Here is a 16,794-nt window from a genome sequence, read left to right as displayed (position 1 = left end):
TAAAGGAAGAAATAAGTCAGTAAATAAACCATGAGGAGTTATTTCATTAGCTAAGCTGTTAGCGTTAGCTGCTGCTAAAGGAAGAAATAAGTCAGTAAATAAACCATGAGGAGTTATTTCATTAGCTAAGCTGTTAGCGTTAGCTGCTGCTAAAGGAAGAAATAAATCAGTAAATAAACCATGAGGAGTTATTTCATTAGCTAAGCTGTTAGCGTTAGCTGCTGCTAAAGGAAGAAATAAATCAATAAATAAACCATGAGGAGTTATTTCATTAGCTAAGCTGTTAGCTGCTGCTAAAGGAAGAAATAAGTCAGTAAATAAACCATGAGGAGTTATTTCATTAGCTAAGCTGTTAGCTGCTGCTAAAGGAAGAAATAAGTCAGTAAATAAACCATGAGGAGTTATTTCATTAGCTAAGCTGTTAGCGTTAGCTGCTGCTAAAGGAAGAAATAAATCAATAAATAAACCATGAGGAGTTATTTCATGAGCTAAGCTGTTAGCGTTAGCTGCTGCTAAAGGAAGAAATAAATCAATAAATAAACCATGAGGAGTTATTTCATTAGCTAAGCTGTTAGCGTTAGCTGCTGCTAAAGGAAGAAATAAGTCAGTAAATAAACCATGAGGAGTTATTTCATTAGCTAAGCTGTTAGCGTTAGCTGCTGCTAAAGGAAGGAATAAGTCAGTAAATAAACCATGAGGAGTTATTTCATTAGCTAAGCTGTTAGCGTTAGCTGCTGCTAAAGGAAGAAATAAATCAGTAAATAAACCATGAGGAGTTATTTCATTAGCTAAGCTGTTAGCGTTAGCTGCTGCTAAAGGAAGAAATAAGTCAGTAAATAAACCATGAGGAGTTATTTCATTAGCTAAGCTGTTAGCGTTAGCTGCTGCTAAAGGAAGAAATAAGTCAGTAAATAAACCATGAGGAGTTATTTCATTAGCTAAGCTATTAGCATTAGCTGCTGCTAAAGGAAGAAATAAATCTCCATTAGCTAAGCTGTTAGCGTTAGCTGCTGCTAAAGGAAAACATAAAGACTGTTCAGAACATCTGAGGCAGAATGATCCGGAGCAGGAAAAAAAGACGTTTGTCCAAAATGAGTTTAGTGTTTTTATTGAAGTTTTTACAATGCATCGTTTAAAAGCTCGCTTAGTTTCTCAGACGTGTCCTGAACGCCACACGAGGTCGCTTTTCTCTCCCATAGTTGAATCGTTTCGGTGTGTTCATGTGAAGAGGAACAGACCGGAAGCGTGGTCCGGTTCTGTTGGACCGTGGCGTGCAACATTGGACCTTAAAAGTGCGGCTGGTTCTGGGATCGGACCCCAGCTGCCAGCGGGGCGCGTTTAAAGGTCGGTCCGCTCATCGGGTCGAGAGGTTTGAGACAACAAAAACAGAACCAGACCTGGGTCAAACTGCCAGACAAGAACCAGCTGAAACCAGTTCTAAGAATTTTCTGAATGAATCAGCAGTTCGGACCAGTACCAGGTTCTTATTCTGCTGAACATCGAGTTCCAAAAGTCCAATTTGCTCACTTTTCGATGGTAAATGAACTTGGACCAGGTCGGTTTGACCCAGTTCTGTGAGGAATGAGGTTCCTGAACGCAGCTCTGAGGGGAGCCTGGTATCAGGACCGGTTCAGTCCGTTAGCTGAACTCAACCTCGGCACAGATCAAGAGAAAAATGCAGTCGGATCAGAACCAAAGAGATGCGTCAGGTTGGGGTGAGTCAGAACTCATCCTTTACAAACAACCTGATCAATACTTCTGATCGGAACCGCTCAGCCGACAGTTTTTTCTCGGATCTGAGTTTACGTACAGTTATGACATCACTTCCTGCGTCCTTCGGACCGAAAAGGACGCAGAATGTTTCTGGAGACGGCTCCGGTACGGAGCCCCCAAAGCGCCCAAATTACAACAAGCAGAGGTCATTGAATGCACCACGTTTTAAACTGATCAGAACTTACTCCAACGGGTTTGATTCTGTTGGATCTCAGTTCAGTTCCTGATGAAAACAAGCTTTTGTATTTATATCAAATGTTCTGCTTTGGTTAAATAAACAATTTTCAAGGATTTAAATTAAATTAAACTGTTTATTTCGGTTTCGCTCGCTCTAATTTAGGCGCCAGGGAGATAAAAGCTGCTGGGTCGACCCGGTCGATGCAGAAAGCGTGAGTCAGAAACTACCACAGAACGCCAGACACGAGGAAGGTGGCGGTGAGGATGGCGAGATGCAGAGTCTGTGCAACAGTAGAAAAATACAGGTTAGAAAGGTGCGCCGCCTCCCAGGTAAAGCTAACCAACCAATCAGACGCTCAGCAGGAAAACAACAACGACCCTCGGAAACATTTACACACAACCTGCTCCGACAGATGTGGAAGCTGCGTTCAGGCGGTCTGCCCCAGTGCTGGTGACAAATATACAACTAGTAGACAATCTTCATTATTTTAGTCAACAAAATAGAAACCAAAACTATTTGTTTCCCCCGGAGGCTGAAGAAGCTCCGCCTCCTGCGGCTCCAGCTGGGACTACGCCGCCACTTTGTTGTCCTTCTGCAGGAAAACACAGAAACACACGTTTACACGGGTTAAAACACAAAGTTTACGCTCGATTCATGGAGTGAAGTTTCACAGTGAGGGAGGGAGCCGATCAGGCCCGGTACCAGCAGAACCGGCTGCTCTCAGACTAAACTGGACCGAATCTTTGAGAAGTTCTGAGATGAATTCTGTTGTGAAGTGGTTAATGGGCCCTCTTCAGAACAGAAGTGTGTAGTCACACAGTTTATGCTGAGTAAGTACGTTACGGATGGGAATTGTTAAGAATTTAGCGATTCCTGATATCCGATATCGATTATCGATTCGGTTCCTTATCGATTCTCGGGTCGCAGGAATGTGGGTCTGACCCAAATGGCCGCTGCAGAGCTTGATGACGAGCGGATCATTTGGATCAGGTGTGCTGGAGGGAAGATGAATTCTTATTCTGTTGTGAAGTGGTTAACAGGCTCTAACTTTTCAGAACAGAAGTCACACAGTTTATGCTGAGTAAGTACGTTAGGGATGGGAATTGTTAAGAATTTAGCGATTCCGATATCGATTATCGATTCGGTTCCTTATCGATTCTCCCCCTCGCTGGGCGGGCCAAAGTAACTGCATGCGGTCCGGTCCAATGTTTCGGCGTGTTGGAGGTATTTCCCCCTTTGGTGTGATCATAAAAACACACGTTTACACGGGTTAAAACACAAAGTTTACGCTCGATTCATGGAGTGAAGTTTCACAGAGAGGGAGGGAGCCGATCAGGCCCGGTTCCAGCAGAACCGGCTGCTCTCAGACTAAACTGGACCCAAACTTTGAGAAGTTCTGAGATGAATTCTGTTGTGAAGTGGTTAACGGGCCCTCTTCAGAACAGAAGTCACACAGTTTATGCTGAGTAAGTACGTTACGGATGGGAATTGTTAAGAATTTAGCGATTCCTGATATCCGATATCGATTATCGATTCGGTTCCTTATCGATTCTCGGGTCGCAGGAATGTGGGTCTGACCCAAATGGCCGCTGCAGAGCCTGATGACGAGCGGATCATTTGGATCAGGTGCTGGAGGGACACATCTAAAACATGCAGGGCAGTGGGTCCTTAGGACCGGAACTGAGAAACACTGCGTTAACCAGAACCTATAAACGGGACCGTTAGGAGGACGGATTAACGATTCCACGGAATCAAACTACTGGGAGACGGTTCTTCTCGAGAACCGGTTCTCGATTCCCATCCCTAGCTAACGTTCTGTTAGCGTGTCTTTGGAGGTTTCAAATGATGCTAGCATCAAGCTAACAGAATGAACGATCTTTACATTACGTTATGTTGGAGGAACGGTTTCCCCTCTGATCTGAACCTTCAGGCAGGACTAAAGGTTCTGGTTCTGACAGATTAAAGCCCTTCAAGCAGGGCTGAAGGTTCTGGTTCTGACAGATTAAGGTTCTGGTTCTGACAGATTAAAGCCCTGCAGCAGAAGGTTCTGGTTCTGACAGATTAAAGCCCTTCAGGCAGGGCTGAATGTTCTGGTTCTGACAGGTTAAGGTTCTGGTTCTGACAGGTTAAGGTTCTGGTTCTGACAGGTTAAGGTTCTGGTTCTGACAGATTAAGGTTCTGGTTCTGACAGATTAAAGGCAGGGCTGAAGGTTCTGGTTCTGACAGATTAAAGCCCTTCAGGCAGGGCTGAAGGTTCTGGTTCTGACAGGTTAAGGTTCTGGTTCTGACAGATTAAGGTTCTGGTTCTGACAGGTTAAGGTTCTGGTTCTGACAGATTAAAGGCAGGGCTGAAGGTTCTGGTTCTGACAGGTTAAGGTTCTGGTTCTGACAGGTTAAGGTTCTGGTTCTGACAGATTAAAGGCAGGGCTGAAGGTTCTGGTTCTGACAGGTTAAGGTTCTGGTTCTGACAGGTTAAGGTTCTGGTTCTGACAGATTAAAGGCAGGGCTGAAGGTTCTGGTTCTGACAGATTAAAGCCCTTCAGGCAGGGCTGAAGGTTCTGGTTCTGACAGATTAAAGGCAGGGCTGAAGGTTCTGGTTCTGACAGATTAAAGCCCTTCAGGCAGGGCTGAAGGTTCTGGTTCTGACAGATTAAAGCCCTTCAGGCAGGGCTGAAGGTTCTGGTTCTGACAGGTTAAGGTTCTGGTTCTGACAGGTTAAGGTTCTGGTTCTGACAGGTTAAGGTTCTGGTTCTGACAGATTAAAGGCAGGGCTGAAGGTTCTGGTTCTGACAGATTAAGGTTCTGGTTCTGACAGGTTAAGGTTCTGGTTCTGACAGATTAAGGTTCTGGTTCTGACAGGTTAAGGTTCTGGTTCTGACAGATTAAGGTTCTGGTTCTGACAGGTTACGGTTCTGGTTCTGACAGATTAAGGTTCTGGTTCTGACAGATTAAGGTTCTGGTTCTGACAGGTTAAGGTTCTGGTTCTGACAGATTAAAGGCAGGGCTGAAGGTTCTGGTTCTGACAGGTTAAGGTTCTGGTTCTGACAGATTAAAGGCAGGGCTGAAGGTTCTGGTTCTGACAGATTAAAGCCCTTCAGGCAGGGCTGAAGGTTCTGGTTCTGACAGATTAAAGGCAGGGCTGAAGGTTCTGGTTCTGACAGATTAAAGCCCTTCAGGCAGGGCTGAAGGTTCTGGTTCTGACAGGTTAAGGTTCTGGTTCTGACAGGTTAAGGTTCTGGTTCTGACAGGTTAAGGTTCTGGTTCTGACAGATTAAAGGCAGGGCTGAAGGTTCTGGTTCTGACAGATTAAGGTTCTGGTTCTGACAGGTTAAGGTTCTGGTTCTGACAGGTTAAGGTTCTGGTTCTGACAGATTAAAGGCAGGGCTGAAGGTTCTGGTTCTGACAGATTAAGGTTCAGGTTCTGACAGGTTAAGGTTCTGGTTCTGACAGGTTAAGGTTCTGGTTCTGACAGATTAAAGCCCTTCAGGCAGGGCTGAATGTTCTGGTTCTGACAGATTAAGGTTCTGGTTCTGACAGGTTAAGGTTCTGGTTCTGACAGGTTAAGGTTCTGGTTCTGACAGATTAAGGTTCTGGTTCTGACAGGTTAAGGTTCAGGTTCTGACAGGTTAAGGTTCTGGTTCTGACAGGTTAAGGTTCTGGTTCTGACAGGTTAAGGTTCTGGTTCTGACAGATTAAAGCCCTTCAGGCAGGGCTGAATGTTCTGGTTCTGACAGATTAAGGTTCTGGTTCTGACAGGTTAAGGTTCTGGTTCTGACAGATTAAGGTTCTGGTTCTGACAGGTTAAGGTTCTGGTTCTGACAGGTTAAGGTTCTGGTTCTGACAGATTAAAGCCCTGCAGCAGAAGGTTCTGGTTCTGACAGGTTAAGGTTCAGGTTCTGACAGGTTAAGGTTCTGGTTCTGACAGGTTAAGGTTCTGGTTCTGACAGGTTAAGGTTCTGGTTCTGACAGATTAAGGTTCTGGTTCTGACAGATTAAGGTTCTGGTTCTGACAGGTTAAGGTTCTGGTTCTGACAGATTAAAGCCCTGCAGCAGAAGGTTCTGGTTCTGACAGGTTAAGGTTCTGGTTCTGACAGATTAAGGTTCTGGTTCTGACAGGTTAAGGTTCTGGTTCTGACAGATTAAGGTTCTGGTTCTGACAGGTTAAGGTTCTGGTTCTGACAGATTAAGGTTCTGGTTCTGACAGATTAAGGTTCTGGTTCTGACAGGTTAAGGTTCTGGTTCTGACAGATTAAGGTTCTGGTTCTGACAGATTAAAGCCCTGCAGCAGAAGGTTCTGGTTCTGACAGATTAAAGGCAGGGCTGAAGGTTCTGGTTCTGACAGATTAAAGCCCTGCAGCAGAAGGTTCTGGTTCTGACAGATTAAGGTTCTGGTTCTGACAGATTAAGGTTCTGGTTCTGACAGGTTAAGGTTCTGGTTCTGACAGGTTAAGGTTCTGGTTCTGACAGATTAAAGCCCTGCAGCAGAAGGTTCTGGTTCTGACAGGTTAAGGTTCAGGTTCTGACAGGTTAAGGTTCTGGTTCTGACAGATTAAGGTTCTGGTTCTGACAGATTAAAGCCCTGCAGCAGAAGGTTCTGGTTCTGACAGATTAAGGTTCTGGTTCTGACAGATTAAGGTTCTGGTTCTGACAGGTTAAGGTTCTGGTTCTGACAGGTTAAGGTTCAGGTTCTGACAGGTTAAGGTTCAGGTTCTGACAGGTTAAGGTTCTGGTTCTGACAGGTTAAGGTTCTGGTTCTGACAGATTAAAGCCCTGCAGCAGAAGGTTCTGGTTCTGACAGGTTAAGGTTCTGGTTCTGACAGGTTAAGGTTCTGGTTCTGACAGATTAAGGTTCTGGTTCTGACAGGTTAAGGTTCTGGTTCTGACAGGTTAAGGTTCTGGTTCTGACAGATTAAAGCCCTGCAGCAGAAGGTTCTGGTTCTGACAGGTTAAGGTTCTGGTTCTGACAGGTTAAGGTTCTGGTTCTGACAGATTAAGGTTCTGGTTCTGACAGATTAAGGTTCTGGTTCTGACAGGTTAAGGTTCTGGTTCTGACAGATTAAGGTTCTGGTTCTGACAGATTAAAGCCCTGCAGCAGAAGGTTCTGGTTCTGACAGATTAAGGTTCTGGTTCTGACAGGTTAAGGTTCTGGTTCTGACAGGTTAAGGTTCAGGTTCTGACAGGTTAAGGTTCTGGTTCTGACAGATTAAGGTTCTGGTTCTGACAGATTAAGGTTCTGGTTCTGACAGGTTAAGGTTCTGGTTCTGACAGATTAAGGTTCTGGTTCTGACAGATTAAAGCCCTGCAGCAGAAGGTTCTGGTTCTGACAGATTAAGGTTCTGGTTCTGACAGATTAAGGTTCTGGTTCTGACAGGTTAAGGTTCTGGTTCTGACAGGTTAAGGTTCTGGTTCTGACAGATTAAAGCCCTGCAGCAGAAGGTTCTGGTTCTGACAGGTTAAGGTTCAGGTTCTGACAGGTTAAGGTTCTGGTTCTGACAGATTAAGGTTCTGGTTCTGACAGATTAAAGCCCTGCAGCAGAAGGTTCTGGTTCTGACAGGTTAAGGTTCTGGTTCTGACAGGTTAAGGTTCAGGTTCTGACAGGTTAAGGTTCTGGTTCTGACAGGTTAAGGTTCTGGTTCTGACAGGTTAAGGTTCTGGTTCTGACAGGTTAAGGTTCTGGTTCTGACAGGTTAAAGGATGAACCTTACCCTGTACGATAGGTCAGCAAACTCCCGTCCAGCCTGGTTTCCTCTGTATCCTCCCCTGAAGCCGCCGCCCCCCTGCGGCGGCCCGAAAGACCCTCGGCTGGTCGGACGGCCGCGGCCGCCACGGAAGCCCATACCGCCGCGGCCGCGGTAACCGCCACGGCCTCGGCTCTGACGCAGGGGGATGCCGAAGGTCTCGGCGTTCATCCTCCTCTCCTCTGCCCAGGTCTGCCTCCGCTCCCTGAGGGGAGGAAGAGAGGAGAAGGAACCTGTGACATCACTGTGACATCAGAGATGATGTCACCACCTGCTCTGGGTAAAGCCCAGCAGTTAATCTGTTGCTGGACTCGGAGGATCATTGGGATTCTGTGACTCACCGTGGGAAAACGGAGCCTCCAGACTTCTCATTGGCTTTCCTGGAAGACAGAAAACAGAAAGCGGGTTCATCAACATCCTGAAAGTGAAGCGTTTCATCTTATTTAGTCTGCTGTGAGATCAACTTTAAACTTTCCTGATCTAATGAATCATTTCCACTTTATTTCGGTTGATTTTTGTTTTAGTTTTTATTCACCGACTGAATGAAACTGTTCAGTCTTCAGATTTCCAGGCCTTGGAGGTGTACCTGAACGCATCACTTGTTTTCAGTCCCAGGTGGAGCAGCTCGGGTGGGTCGGACAGCAGGAGAACCGGGCCGGTTCTGTTCATTCTGTTGCCTTAACATTAATGCGTTCTGAATTATGACCAGAACCAGCTGCAGCCGATCGGTTTTATCAATGAGATTATTGATCAATGCTTTAATCATGGTTTAACGTTGCTGTGGATGGAAAACGGATCGACCAGAACTCGTCTGTTTGGGTCAACACGGGCTTTAGTTCGGATCAGAAACATCTGCTTTCATTTATCAGGTTTAAAATCAGATCTTTATGTTCCAGATAGATTTGTGTTCGATACTTTGACCAGAACCAATGGTGTTTTCCCCCCTCTTTTCTGTCTTCTCAAACCCCAGCTGGTCGAGGCGGATGGACCCTTCCTGGTTCTGGTTCTGCCAGAGGTTTCTTCCTGGTTCTGGTTCTGCCAGAGGTTTCTTCCTGGTTCTGCCAGAGGTTTCTTCCTGGTTCTGCCAGAGGTTTCTTCCTGGTTCTGGTTCTGCCAGAGGTTTCTTCCTGGTTGTGGTTCTGCCAGAGGTTTCTTCCTGGTTCTGCCAGAGGTTTCTTCCTGGTTCTGGTTCTGTTGGTTTCCTTAGCTCGGATATTATTTTTGAATTGGCTCCATATGAATTAATTGGATTATGATTACAATGAATTGAATTCCAATTGGCTTGAATTGGACTTTATTACTTAAGTGCCTTGAGATGACAATTGTTGTTGAACTGAACAGAATTGAACTGAATTGAACTGAACTTAATTGAACTGAATTGAACTGAACCGAACTGAACCGAACTGAACTGAATTGAACTGAATTTAACTGAATTGAACTGAACTTAATTGAACTGAACTGAACCGAACTGAATTTAACTGAATTGAACTGAATTGAATTCAACTGAACTTAATTGAACTGAACCGAACTGAATTGAACTTAATTGAACTGAACTTAATTGAACTGAACCGAACTGAATTGAACTGAATTGAACTTAATTGAATTCAACTGAACTTAATTGAACTGAATTGAACTGAACCGAACTGAACTTAATTGAACTGAATTGAACTGAATTGAATTCAACTGAACTTAATTTAACTGAACCGAACTGAATTGAACTTAATTGAACTGAACTTAATTGAACTGAACTGAACCGAACTGAATTGAACTGAACTGAACTGAATTGAATTGAACTGAACTGAATTGAATTGAACTGAATTGAACTGAATTGAAACTCGCGTCCGACCCGGTGGGTCTGAACCAGGAGCCTCTGGACTGAGGCCTTTAAAGGGTAAAGATCCTGGTTCTGACCCAGTCTCTTACCTGGTGCCAGAGGTTTCTTTCTGGTTCTGGTTCTGCCAGAGTAAAGATCCTGGTTCTGACTCAGTCTCTTACCTGGTGCCAGAGGTTTCTTTCTGGTTCTGCCAGAGTAAAGATCCTGGTTCTGACCCAGTCTCTTACCTGGTGCCAGAGTAAAGATCCTGGTTCTGACCCAGTCTCTTACCTGGTGTCGTCACAGGAGATGTTGTCGAAGAAGGACTTGGACTTGTCGTAGTAGCAGTTGGGCCCGAGCGGGTCGCACTCCTCGTCGGCGTTGCCCTCGCTGTTCTGGGTCTCCACGCCGGAGTCTCCTTTGTCCTCGCCGTTCAGCGCCTTCTCCGTCTTCTCATCTGCGTGACAAACGCTCACATTCAGACGTTTGGCCGGAACCAGCGGTTCTGTGGAGGACGGGCCGAGCTTTTCCAACCTTTCAGCTTCAGCTTGCTCTGGAACTCCCGGTCGATCTCCTCCTTGTTGAACTGGGCGTTGGCGCTCTCAAAGTCGAAGTCTTTCTCGAACTTCACGGGCCCGTCTCGGCGTACGTTGAAGCGCCCGCGGCCGCGGTGTCCGCCCCCCCGGCCGCGCCGGTTGGCCGGAGCGCCGGCAGCTGCTGGCAGACAGAATAAAGTCATCAGAAGAAGAAAAGCAGACGCCACACGTCACAGCGAGATGGAGTGAGTCACATCGACCATGGAGGAGAAACACAGCGGCGGAGCGGCAACCGTGGCGTTCTCAGGTCAACTGCGTGAGAACGCCGCCAGCCCGATGACATGAGCGGCATGTCAGTCAGAAACTGGCAGCACGTCAGAGGGATGCGGCGCCTCTGGAGGATGGGAAGCATGCAGGATGGGTTCGGAGAGGGCGGGGCTTTAACCTGAGGGGCGTTTACCCGGCTCCCCGCCTTCGCCTCCCGCCTGCTCGCACTCGGGTTTCTGCAGGTCTGTCCCTGGAACAGCAGAGTGTTTTAGTGTCCACAACAAGCAGAGCGGCGCCGCGTCCGACCCTCAGACTCAACACCTGAACGCCACATGAACAGAGATTCTTCAGGAGCACGAGTCGGAGCGGGACGTTTGAAGCACGGGAAACAGATTCTCATGTCCAGGAAATCTTTCTGTTGTTCAGGTGAAGGTGAGATATCGGACCAACAGAACAGAACCACAGAACAGAACCTGGTTACCGGGTCACTGAACCAGATTCTATCTGAGCTCCGCCTCCCACAGCTGGCCGGTTCTGGACCCGGTGATGTCAGCGCCCTGCTGTTTCCTGTGCTTCAGACGCCGCCCTCCACAGTCAGAACGAGGCGCCTCAACACCTCACCTGATTGGCCCAGCAGGACAGATGCCCCCCCCCACAGGCTCACCTCTCCTCGGGTCCACGCCGTCCTGGTGCTGCACCCTCAGGGCGCTCTGACTCGGGGCGGCGGGGGCCGTGCGGCCGTGAGCGGGGCTCCTGTGGCCCAGTCCAGGCGCCGTGGCCGTGGTGGAGGCCGCCGGGGCTGACGGGCCGCTTTGGACCGCCTGGTCCAGCGCGGGACTCTTCCTCAGGGGGTCCAAGCTGGGGCTGCTCCGGCCTGGGGGGAAAGCCACAGAGAACAGGGTCCAAAACCAGACTGAACCAAATCAATACGATCAGATTACCGTAAAGTCCACCTGAATATAAGCCACACCCTCTGATTTAAAGGGAAAATCCACTCTGTTCTTTATCGGCTGCATTTTAACATGAGATATTTACACATATTTAAACTTTAAATTAAACGCTTAAGGGAAGATAAACAAATACATGCTGCAGATTTGAACGGTGCCTGTAACACCGATGGTTTTAACTTAAACACCAGAGGCATCTAACGCACGAAATTGCATTTTGACGTGTCTCTAAGGACTTGATAAACTACTAAAACAATCAAACTTTTGTATTATATATAGAAATATGGTATGTACTAAGTGTAGGACAACTGTTGTCATTGCATTTGATGGATTTCAACCTTAAAGTTCATTACCGTAACGTATCCAGGCTTTTATTTTTTAATCTTAAACCCAAAATTATCACAATACATAATTTAATATACATATAAATAGAAAAAATGGTTGGGGTTATACCCTTTAACTAGCAGTGTTACCATTTTGGGCCAACTATTTGTGTCCGGAGCATGAACGATTCATTTCCGTAACACTGATATTTGGCTCCATTAAAATCCTTTTGTTCCAATAAATAGTTTTTTTTTTTATCCCATGATGCCTTGTGTGGAAGAGAAGTTTCAAAATGGCTACCAGGTAAGATCATCTTTCAAGTTCTTCCAGTAGATATGTTAAAAATTGTAATTATACACACCCTTTGGCACACTACTACTGTTCATTACCGTAACGGGGTATATTTAAAATAGTTTTGTAGATAATTATTTTATATTCTGTGGAAAAGTAACTTTTATAGAGCCAAACTGTTCGTGAAAATATTTCTGCCCAGTCATGCTAGCTATGCTAATTAATGCTAGCAACATGGAACTGCCATTCGTTACCGTAACGCTCTGCATTCATTACCGTAACATATGCAAGGCTGTTACAGTAATGAAATGAAGTGTTACGGTAATGAATTATATATGTATAATCAGGGCTACAAAGTGTGTGGTTCGTTATCTAGGGGTTATACTGTACTGTAGCAGCATTCCTTCTCATATCTACTAACTACCGAGCTAGCTGTAGCCATTTAGGCTAATTAATTTTTTTTTTCTTTAAAAATTCATAAAAAAATTACAGGGTCCCTTAATTAACATTAGTACATTATTAAGTATTAATTAACTGTTTACAGATATATTAGCAATTCCATCCATCCATCATCTGCCGCTTATCCGGGGGCAGCAGCTTTAACAGAGAAACCCAGACGTCTTTAACTTAAATAGCCATGGGTAACACAAATACGGCGTAAATGCTTTCCCCCCCGAACAGCCTGTAACACTGCTGGTTTTAACTTAAGCTTCCCGTCTGTTCTCTGCTAGCTTCCCCTCTGTTCTCTGCTAGCTTCCCCTCTGTTCTCTGCTAGCTTCCCCTCTGTTCTCTGCTAGCATCCTTCTGTTCTCTGCTAGCATCCTTCTGTTCTCTGCTAGCATCCCTCTGTTCTCTGCTAGCTTCCCCTCTGTTCTCTGCTAGCATCCTTCTGTTCTCTGCTAGCATCCTTCTGTTCTCTGCTAGCATCCTTCTGTTCTCTGCTAGCTTCCCTCTGTTCTCTGCTAGCTTCCCTCTGTTCTCTGCTAGCTTACCTCTGTTCTCTGCTAGCTTCCTTCTGTTCTCCGCTAGCTTCCTTCTGTTCTCCGCTAGCTTCCTTCTGTTCTCCGCTAGCTTCCTTCTGTTCTCCGCTAGCTTCCCGTCTGTTCTCCGCTAGCTTCCCGTCTGTTCTCCGCTAGCTTCCCGTCTGTTCTCCGCTAGCTTCCCGTCTGTTCTCCGCTAGCTTCCCGTCTGTTCTCCGCTAGCTTCCCGTCTGTTCTCCGCTAGCTTCCCTCTGTTCTCCGCTAGCTTCCTTCTGTTCTCCGCTAGCTTCCCTCTGTTCTCCGCTAGCTTCCTTCTCAGCTAACATTAGCTAACCATTAAAATGCTAACGTTAAATGTTCCCTTGTGTTTGTTTCGCTCAGTGGACTCTTTTTGTGAACTGGCTGCTTTCTGCTCAGATTCTGTAGCATTGACGTTGTGCTATCGTGCTAAGCTAACTGGCTTTTATAAAGGACAGTTCAGTATTTTCTCTTTTCCTTTAAATGCTCCCAAGCTTTAGACATTTTTCCAGACATTGACCCCTGAGGTTTGTGTGGTTCCTTGACTTTTTTGTGTCGGTGTTTCTGGGCCTTCAGCGTCGCCTTGGTAACACGGCGCCTGACCGCCCAGAGGTCCTGTGGAGGGTTTTTCGGAGGCCTCGGCTGCGACGGCTCACAGCCACGCCACGGACCGCCCCCCCCTCGCTTCCTGTGGCATGTGTTCGTGGTTCAGGGCCACCGACAGACCGAGAACCCTTGGATATCATGCTGAGCTGCTCAGTAACACCAGAACAGAGCAGTGTGTTCTGCAGTTTGAGCTTACCGACACCAACGGGTCCAAACTGGGGGGACACCAGCGGGCTGGTGTTGAACTGGTTGTAGGCAGGAGCCGGAGCTCGGTTGAAGAGGCCGTAGGAGCCGGCGGACTGAAACGGAGTCGGCGCCGAGCCCAAGGTGGACGAGGAGCTGGAGCTCATGGACGACTGAAAGGTAGATGAAAGACAGAAGGTCAGGGGTGGATCTACTGGAACAGAACCATAAACAGATGGCAGCTGCTTCTGTGATTGGTCGGCTGTGTGGAGGAAGGCGGAGCCTGAACCACAGGAGAGAATCAAAGCTTTGTTTCTCGCAGCTAAAGGATGGGCCCTGAAAGATGGCTGCCAGAGCTGAATATGGACTCTGATTGGTCAGAGTCAACCAAAGATGACATCACCAGCGGCGTACCTGGACGATGGCGGGGTCCTGGGGCAGCGAGCACGTGGGTTTGGGCGGCTCACACACCGTCAGGTCCTTGATGTCGCTGCCTCTGAAGATGATGTACTCAAAGGTGTCGTCCCGGGGCGGAATGGGCCGGTCCGTGGGTCGGTCCTCCGTCCCGAAGGAGCGAACTGAGGAGGAAACGGGTCATGGTTAGAATCACAGGTCAAAGGTCGACCAAAAATGAAGCAAACAGAACCAGAACCGAGCAACAAACCGGGCTCTGCTGAGTGATCCCAGAAAGAGAAGAAGATCGGAGATGCCTCAACGAGTTAAACACTCCAGGCTCAGAACCAGAGGAACCAACCTGGACTCTGCAGCCAGGCTCAGAACCGGAGGAACCCACCTGGATTCTGCAGCCAGGCTCAGAACCAGAGGAACCCACCTGGACTCTGCAGCCAGGCTCAGAACCAGAGGAACCCACCTGGACTCTGCAGCCAGGCTCAGAACCAGAGGAACCCACCTGGACTCTGCAGCCAGGCTCAGAACCAGAGGAACCCACCGTTCCCACCTGGACTCTGCAGCCAGGCTCGGAACCGGAGGAACCCACCGTTCCCACCTGGACTCTACAGCCAGGCCTCAGAACCGGAGGAACCCACCTGGACTCTGCAGCCAGGCTCGGAACCGGAGGAACCCACCACCCAGTCCATCTTTCCTGCTTCAGCTGGGTCACATGACCCAGGCCTAATCAGACTAAAAGTTCTTCATGTCGACACCTAAACCACATCCAAGTGATCTGATCAGTTTAATCTTTAACTAGATTAGCCACGTTTCCACGGGATGATGCTGCTTCACTGTGATTTAAATCTCTCTGTTGTGTTAGTAAACAGATGTGGTGAACTGTGTTTACATCCCTCACTGAATTTAATCTGAATTAAACTGTTGGCAGCCCGAGTTCTGCTGCTTCCACTGACGAAACAAACTGAGCAGCACTCAGTCCAAATGGGCTGATGACAAAAGAAACAGGAAAATATGTGAAATTCAGCTGGATTAATAAACACTTTACTGCTTTTACTAAAAGATGCATTTAGATGGAAGTTTGGAGCCTGAACAGAGTTCAGTTCTGGTCCGGTTTCAGTCTGACTGAGGTGTTTACGTGTAATTTAAAGGCCCGGTTCTGGTCAAACTGGCAGCATAGTTAGTGAGGTCTGAAGCTCCACTTTACTGTGATGTCTCAGTCTGCTGCTTCACTATATAAAATGTGTTTATATTCCACAGAAACACCAGAAACCCGCAGCTGCAACACGTCGCCATCAAGCTCATCTTCTAACGCACGACTCATTTAATCAATACCGGTTCGATCAATACAGGAGGGACAGCAGCGTTTTCTCTGCTGTTCCAGTAAAAAAAAGTCAGTTTTTACAGCCTGAAAGTGTTCAGCTGTGTTGGACCCCGGAGTCCAACATCACGGATCCATTTACAGCCTTAACCTGTTGCTGCTGCTGCGCCAGGTGAGCAGTGACGTCACTCGGCTTGGTGGGAAACTTCGCTGTCACTCAGAACCGACACTTCCTGCTAAAGCTCGTTAGCTGACTCATGTTCCAGAACCACCGGTCCACTTCACTCCGGTTGACTAAGCTACTGTAATTGTTCTGGAAGTAAAACCCTGGCTGAAGTGGCCCCGCTGTTATCTCAGCAGCTAACCGCCTGATGGTGCTGTCCCAGTGGATGTTAGCTGGAGCTAGCAGGCTAGCACCGTCAGTTTGTATGGGGGCCGCTGACACGCTATAATCACCGTTAATAAACCGTGAACACATTTCATCGTTACCCGCCCCCAGCAGCCGGCCCGCGGCCTCACCTTTAGCCAGAGCCACGGTGGAGTTCTCGGTGTCGATCGTGTACAAGATTCCTTCATAGCGGATCTCGGCCTTGGAAATTAGGCTGATTTTACTGCCCAGATACGGCGTCCCGCCGCTCATGGCGACTCTGGGGTTCGGCAGCTGGAGCAGAGAACAGAACGGCGGGTTCTTCCGAACCGTGTGGTCAACTGGACCGATTCTTCAGCGAGTCTTCCGATTCGTTTCCCTCAACCGCTGCAAATCTCCGCAGCTACAACATGGCCGCCACCTCCACCATCGAAATGTTCTGCGCGCGGGGGCTAACGAGAGTTTGTAATATCGCGCGACTTTGTTGCGCCGTGAACTCCAGATCTGTAGCGAGTAGAATGGAAGTGTTTGACTCAGATCAACAGAAGAAACGTGATGAAGTGCATTAAACACTGGCAAAGGATGAGGAAAAATACATTTAAAAAATGTGGAATATATGGAGATGAAATATTGAATTGAAAGCGAAGATATTGACGATCAGAATTGATATAAATGAGGTTATCATTGTTTTTTATTTGTTGTTTTTATCCAAACAGGTGTGATGTTCAGCTGTGTGGATCAGTTAATTACAGCCTTATTATCATGAGTGACACATTAATCTGTTCTCCGTCAGTTTCTGGTGATCAGTGACTTATTGAGTCCAACATTTTGTTTCTTTGTTTTTGTCATTTAATGTTTTTGGCTTTTGGTTTTAAGGCTTCTATGAGACACCGTTTTTATTGTATTGTGAAGCACGTTGTGACGTCACATTAATAAAGTTTCATTACAAACGGCTGAAGTTTGGAGGTTTGTCTCGGTGTTACTGCCTGATACTGGTCACACAGCATCAGAAAGCTGCTCCCTGCAAAGATCTAACCTGGCTCTAC

The 16,794-nt window shown here is 47.0% G+C and overlaps 1 protein-coding gene across 4 annotated transcripts; it reads right to left on the bottom strand.

Moving 5' to 3' along the window:
- Positions 1 to 1,092: 1,092 nt before the first annotated feature.
- On the bottom strand, positions 1,093 to 16,213 carry lsm14aa (LSM14A mRNA processing body assembly factor a). Of its 4 annotated transcripts, none has more exons than XM_072386784.1 (10): positions 15,901 to 16,213; positions 14,070 to 14,233; positions 13,669 to 13,828; positions 10,971 to 11,180; positions 10,485 to 10,556; positions 10,038 to 10,220; positions 9,795 to 9,960; positions 8,032 to 8,070; positions 7,658 to 7,895; positions 1,093 to 2,543 (listed from the first exon to the last, which is right to left on the bottom strand). In XM_072386784.1, the coding sequence occupies exons 1-10, from the start codon at positions 16,019 to 16,021 to the stop codon at positions 2,520 to 2,522; spliced, it is 1,377 nt and encodes a 458-aa protein (XP_072242885.1). In that variant the 5' UTR covers positions 16,022 to 16,213; the 3' UTR covers positions 1,093 to 2,519. The 4 variants fall into 4 exon arrangements, with proteins under 4 accessions (XP_072242885.1, XP_072242886.1, XP_072242887.1 ...); XM_072386785.1 differs by having other exon boundaries at positions 10,038 to 10,217; XM_072386786.1 differs by lacking the exon at positions 10,485 to 10,556 and having other exon boundaries at positions 15,901 to 16,212.
- Between the last annotated feature and the right edge of the window lie 581 nt (positions 16,214 to 16,794).

The sequence above is a fragment of the Leuresthes tenuis genome, unplaced genomic scaffold, assembly GCF_036924035.1.
Source record: "Leuresthes tenuis unplaced genomic scaffold, fLeuTen1.0.hap1 SCAF_5, whole genome shotgun sequence".
Taxonomy (NCBI): domain Eukaryota; kingdom Metazoa; phylum Chordata; class Actinopteri; order Atheriniformes; family Atherinopsidae; genus Leuresthes; species Leuresthes tenuis.
The sequence above is the reverse complement of the archived record's forward strand: the minus strand, read 5'-3'. Positions and strand labels throughout refer to the sequence as shown.

Excerpts from the sequence above, each read along its gene's own strand:
- lsm14aa (XM_072386784.1), bottom strand. The coding sequence starts at position 16,021 with ATGAGCGGCGGGACGCCGTATCTGGGCAGTAAAATCAGCCTAATTTCC. Across the intron at positions 8,071-9,794 it reads ATCTCCTGTGACGACACCAG|GAAAGCCAATGAGAAGTCTG; the intron begins GTAAGAGACTGG and ends TCTGTCTTCCAG. Across the intron at positions 2,544-7,657 it reads TTGCTGACCTATCGTACAGG|AAGGACAACAAAGTGGCGGC; the intron begins GTAAGGTTCATC and ends GTTTTCCTGCAG.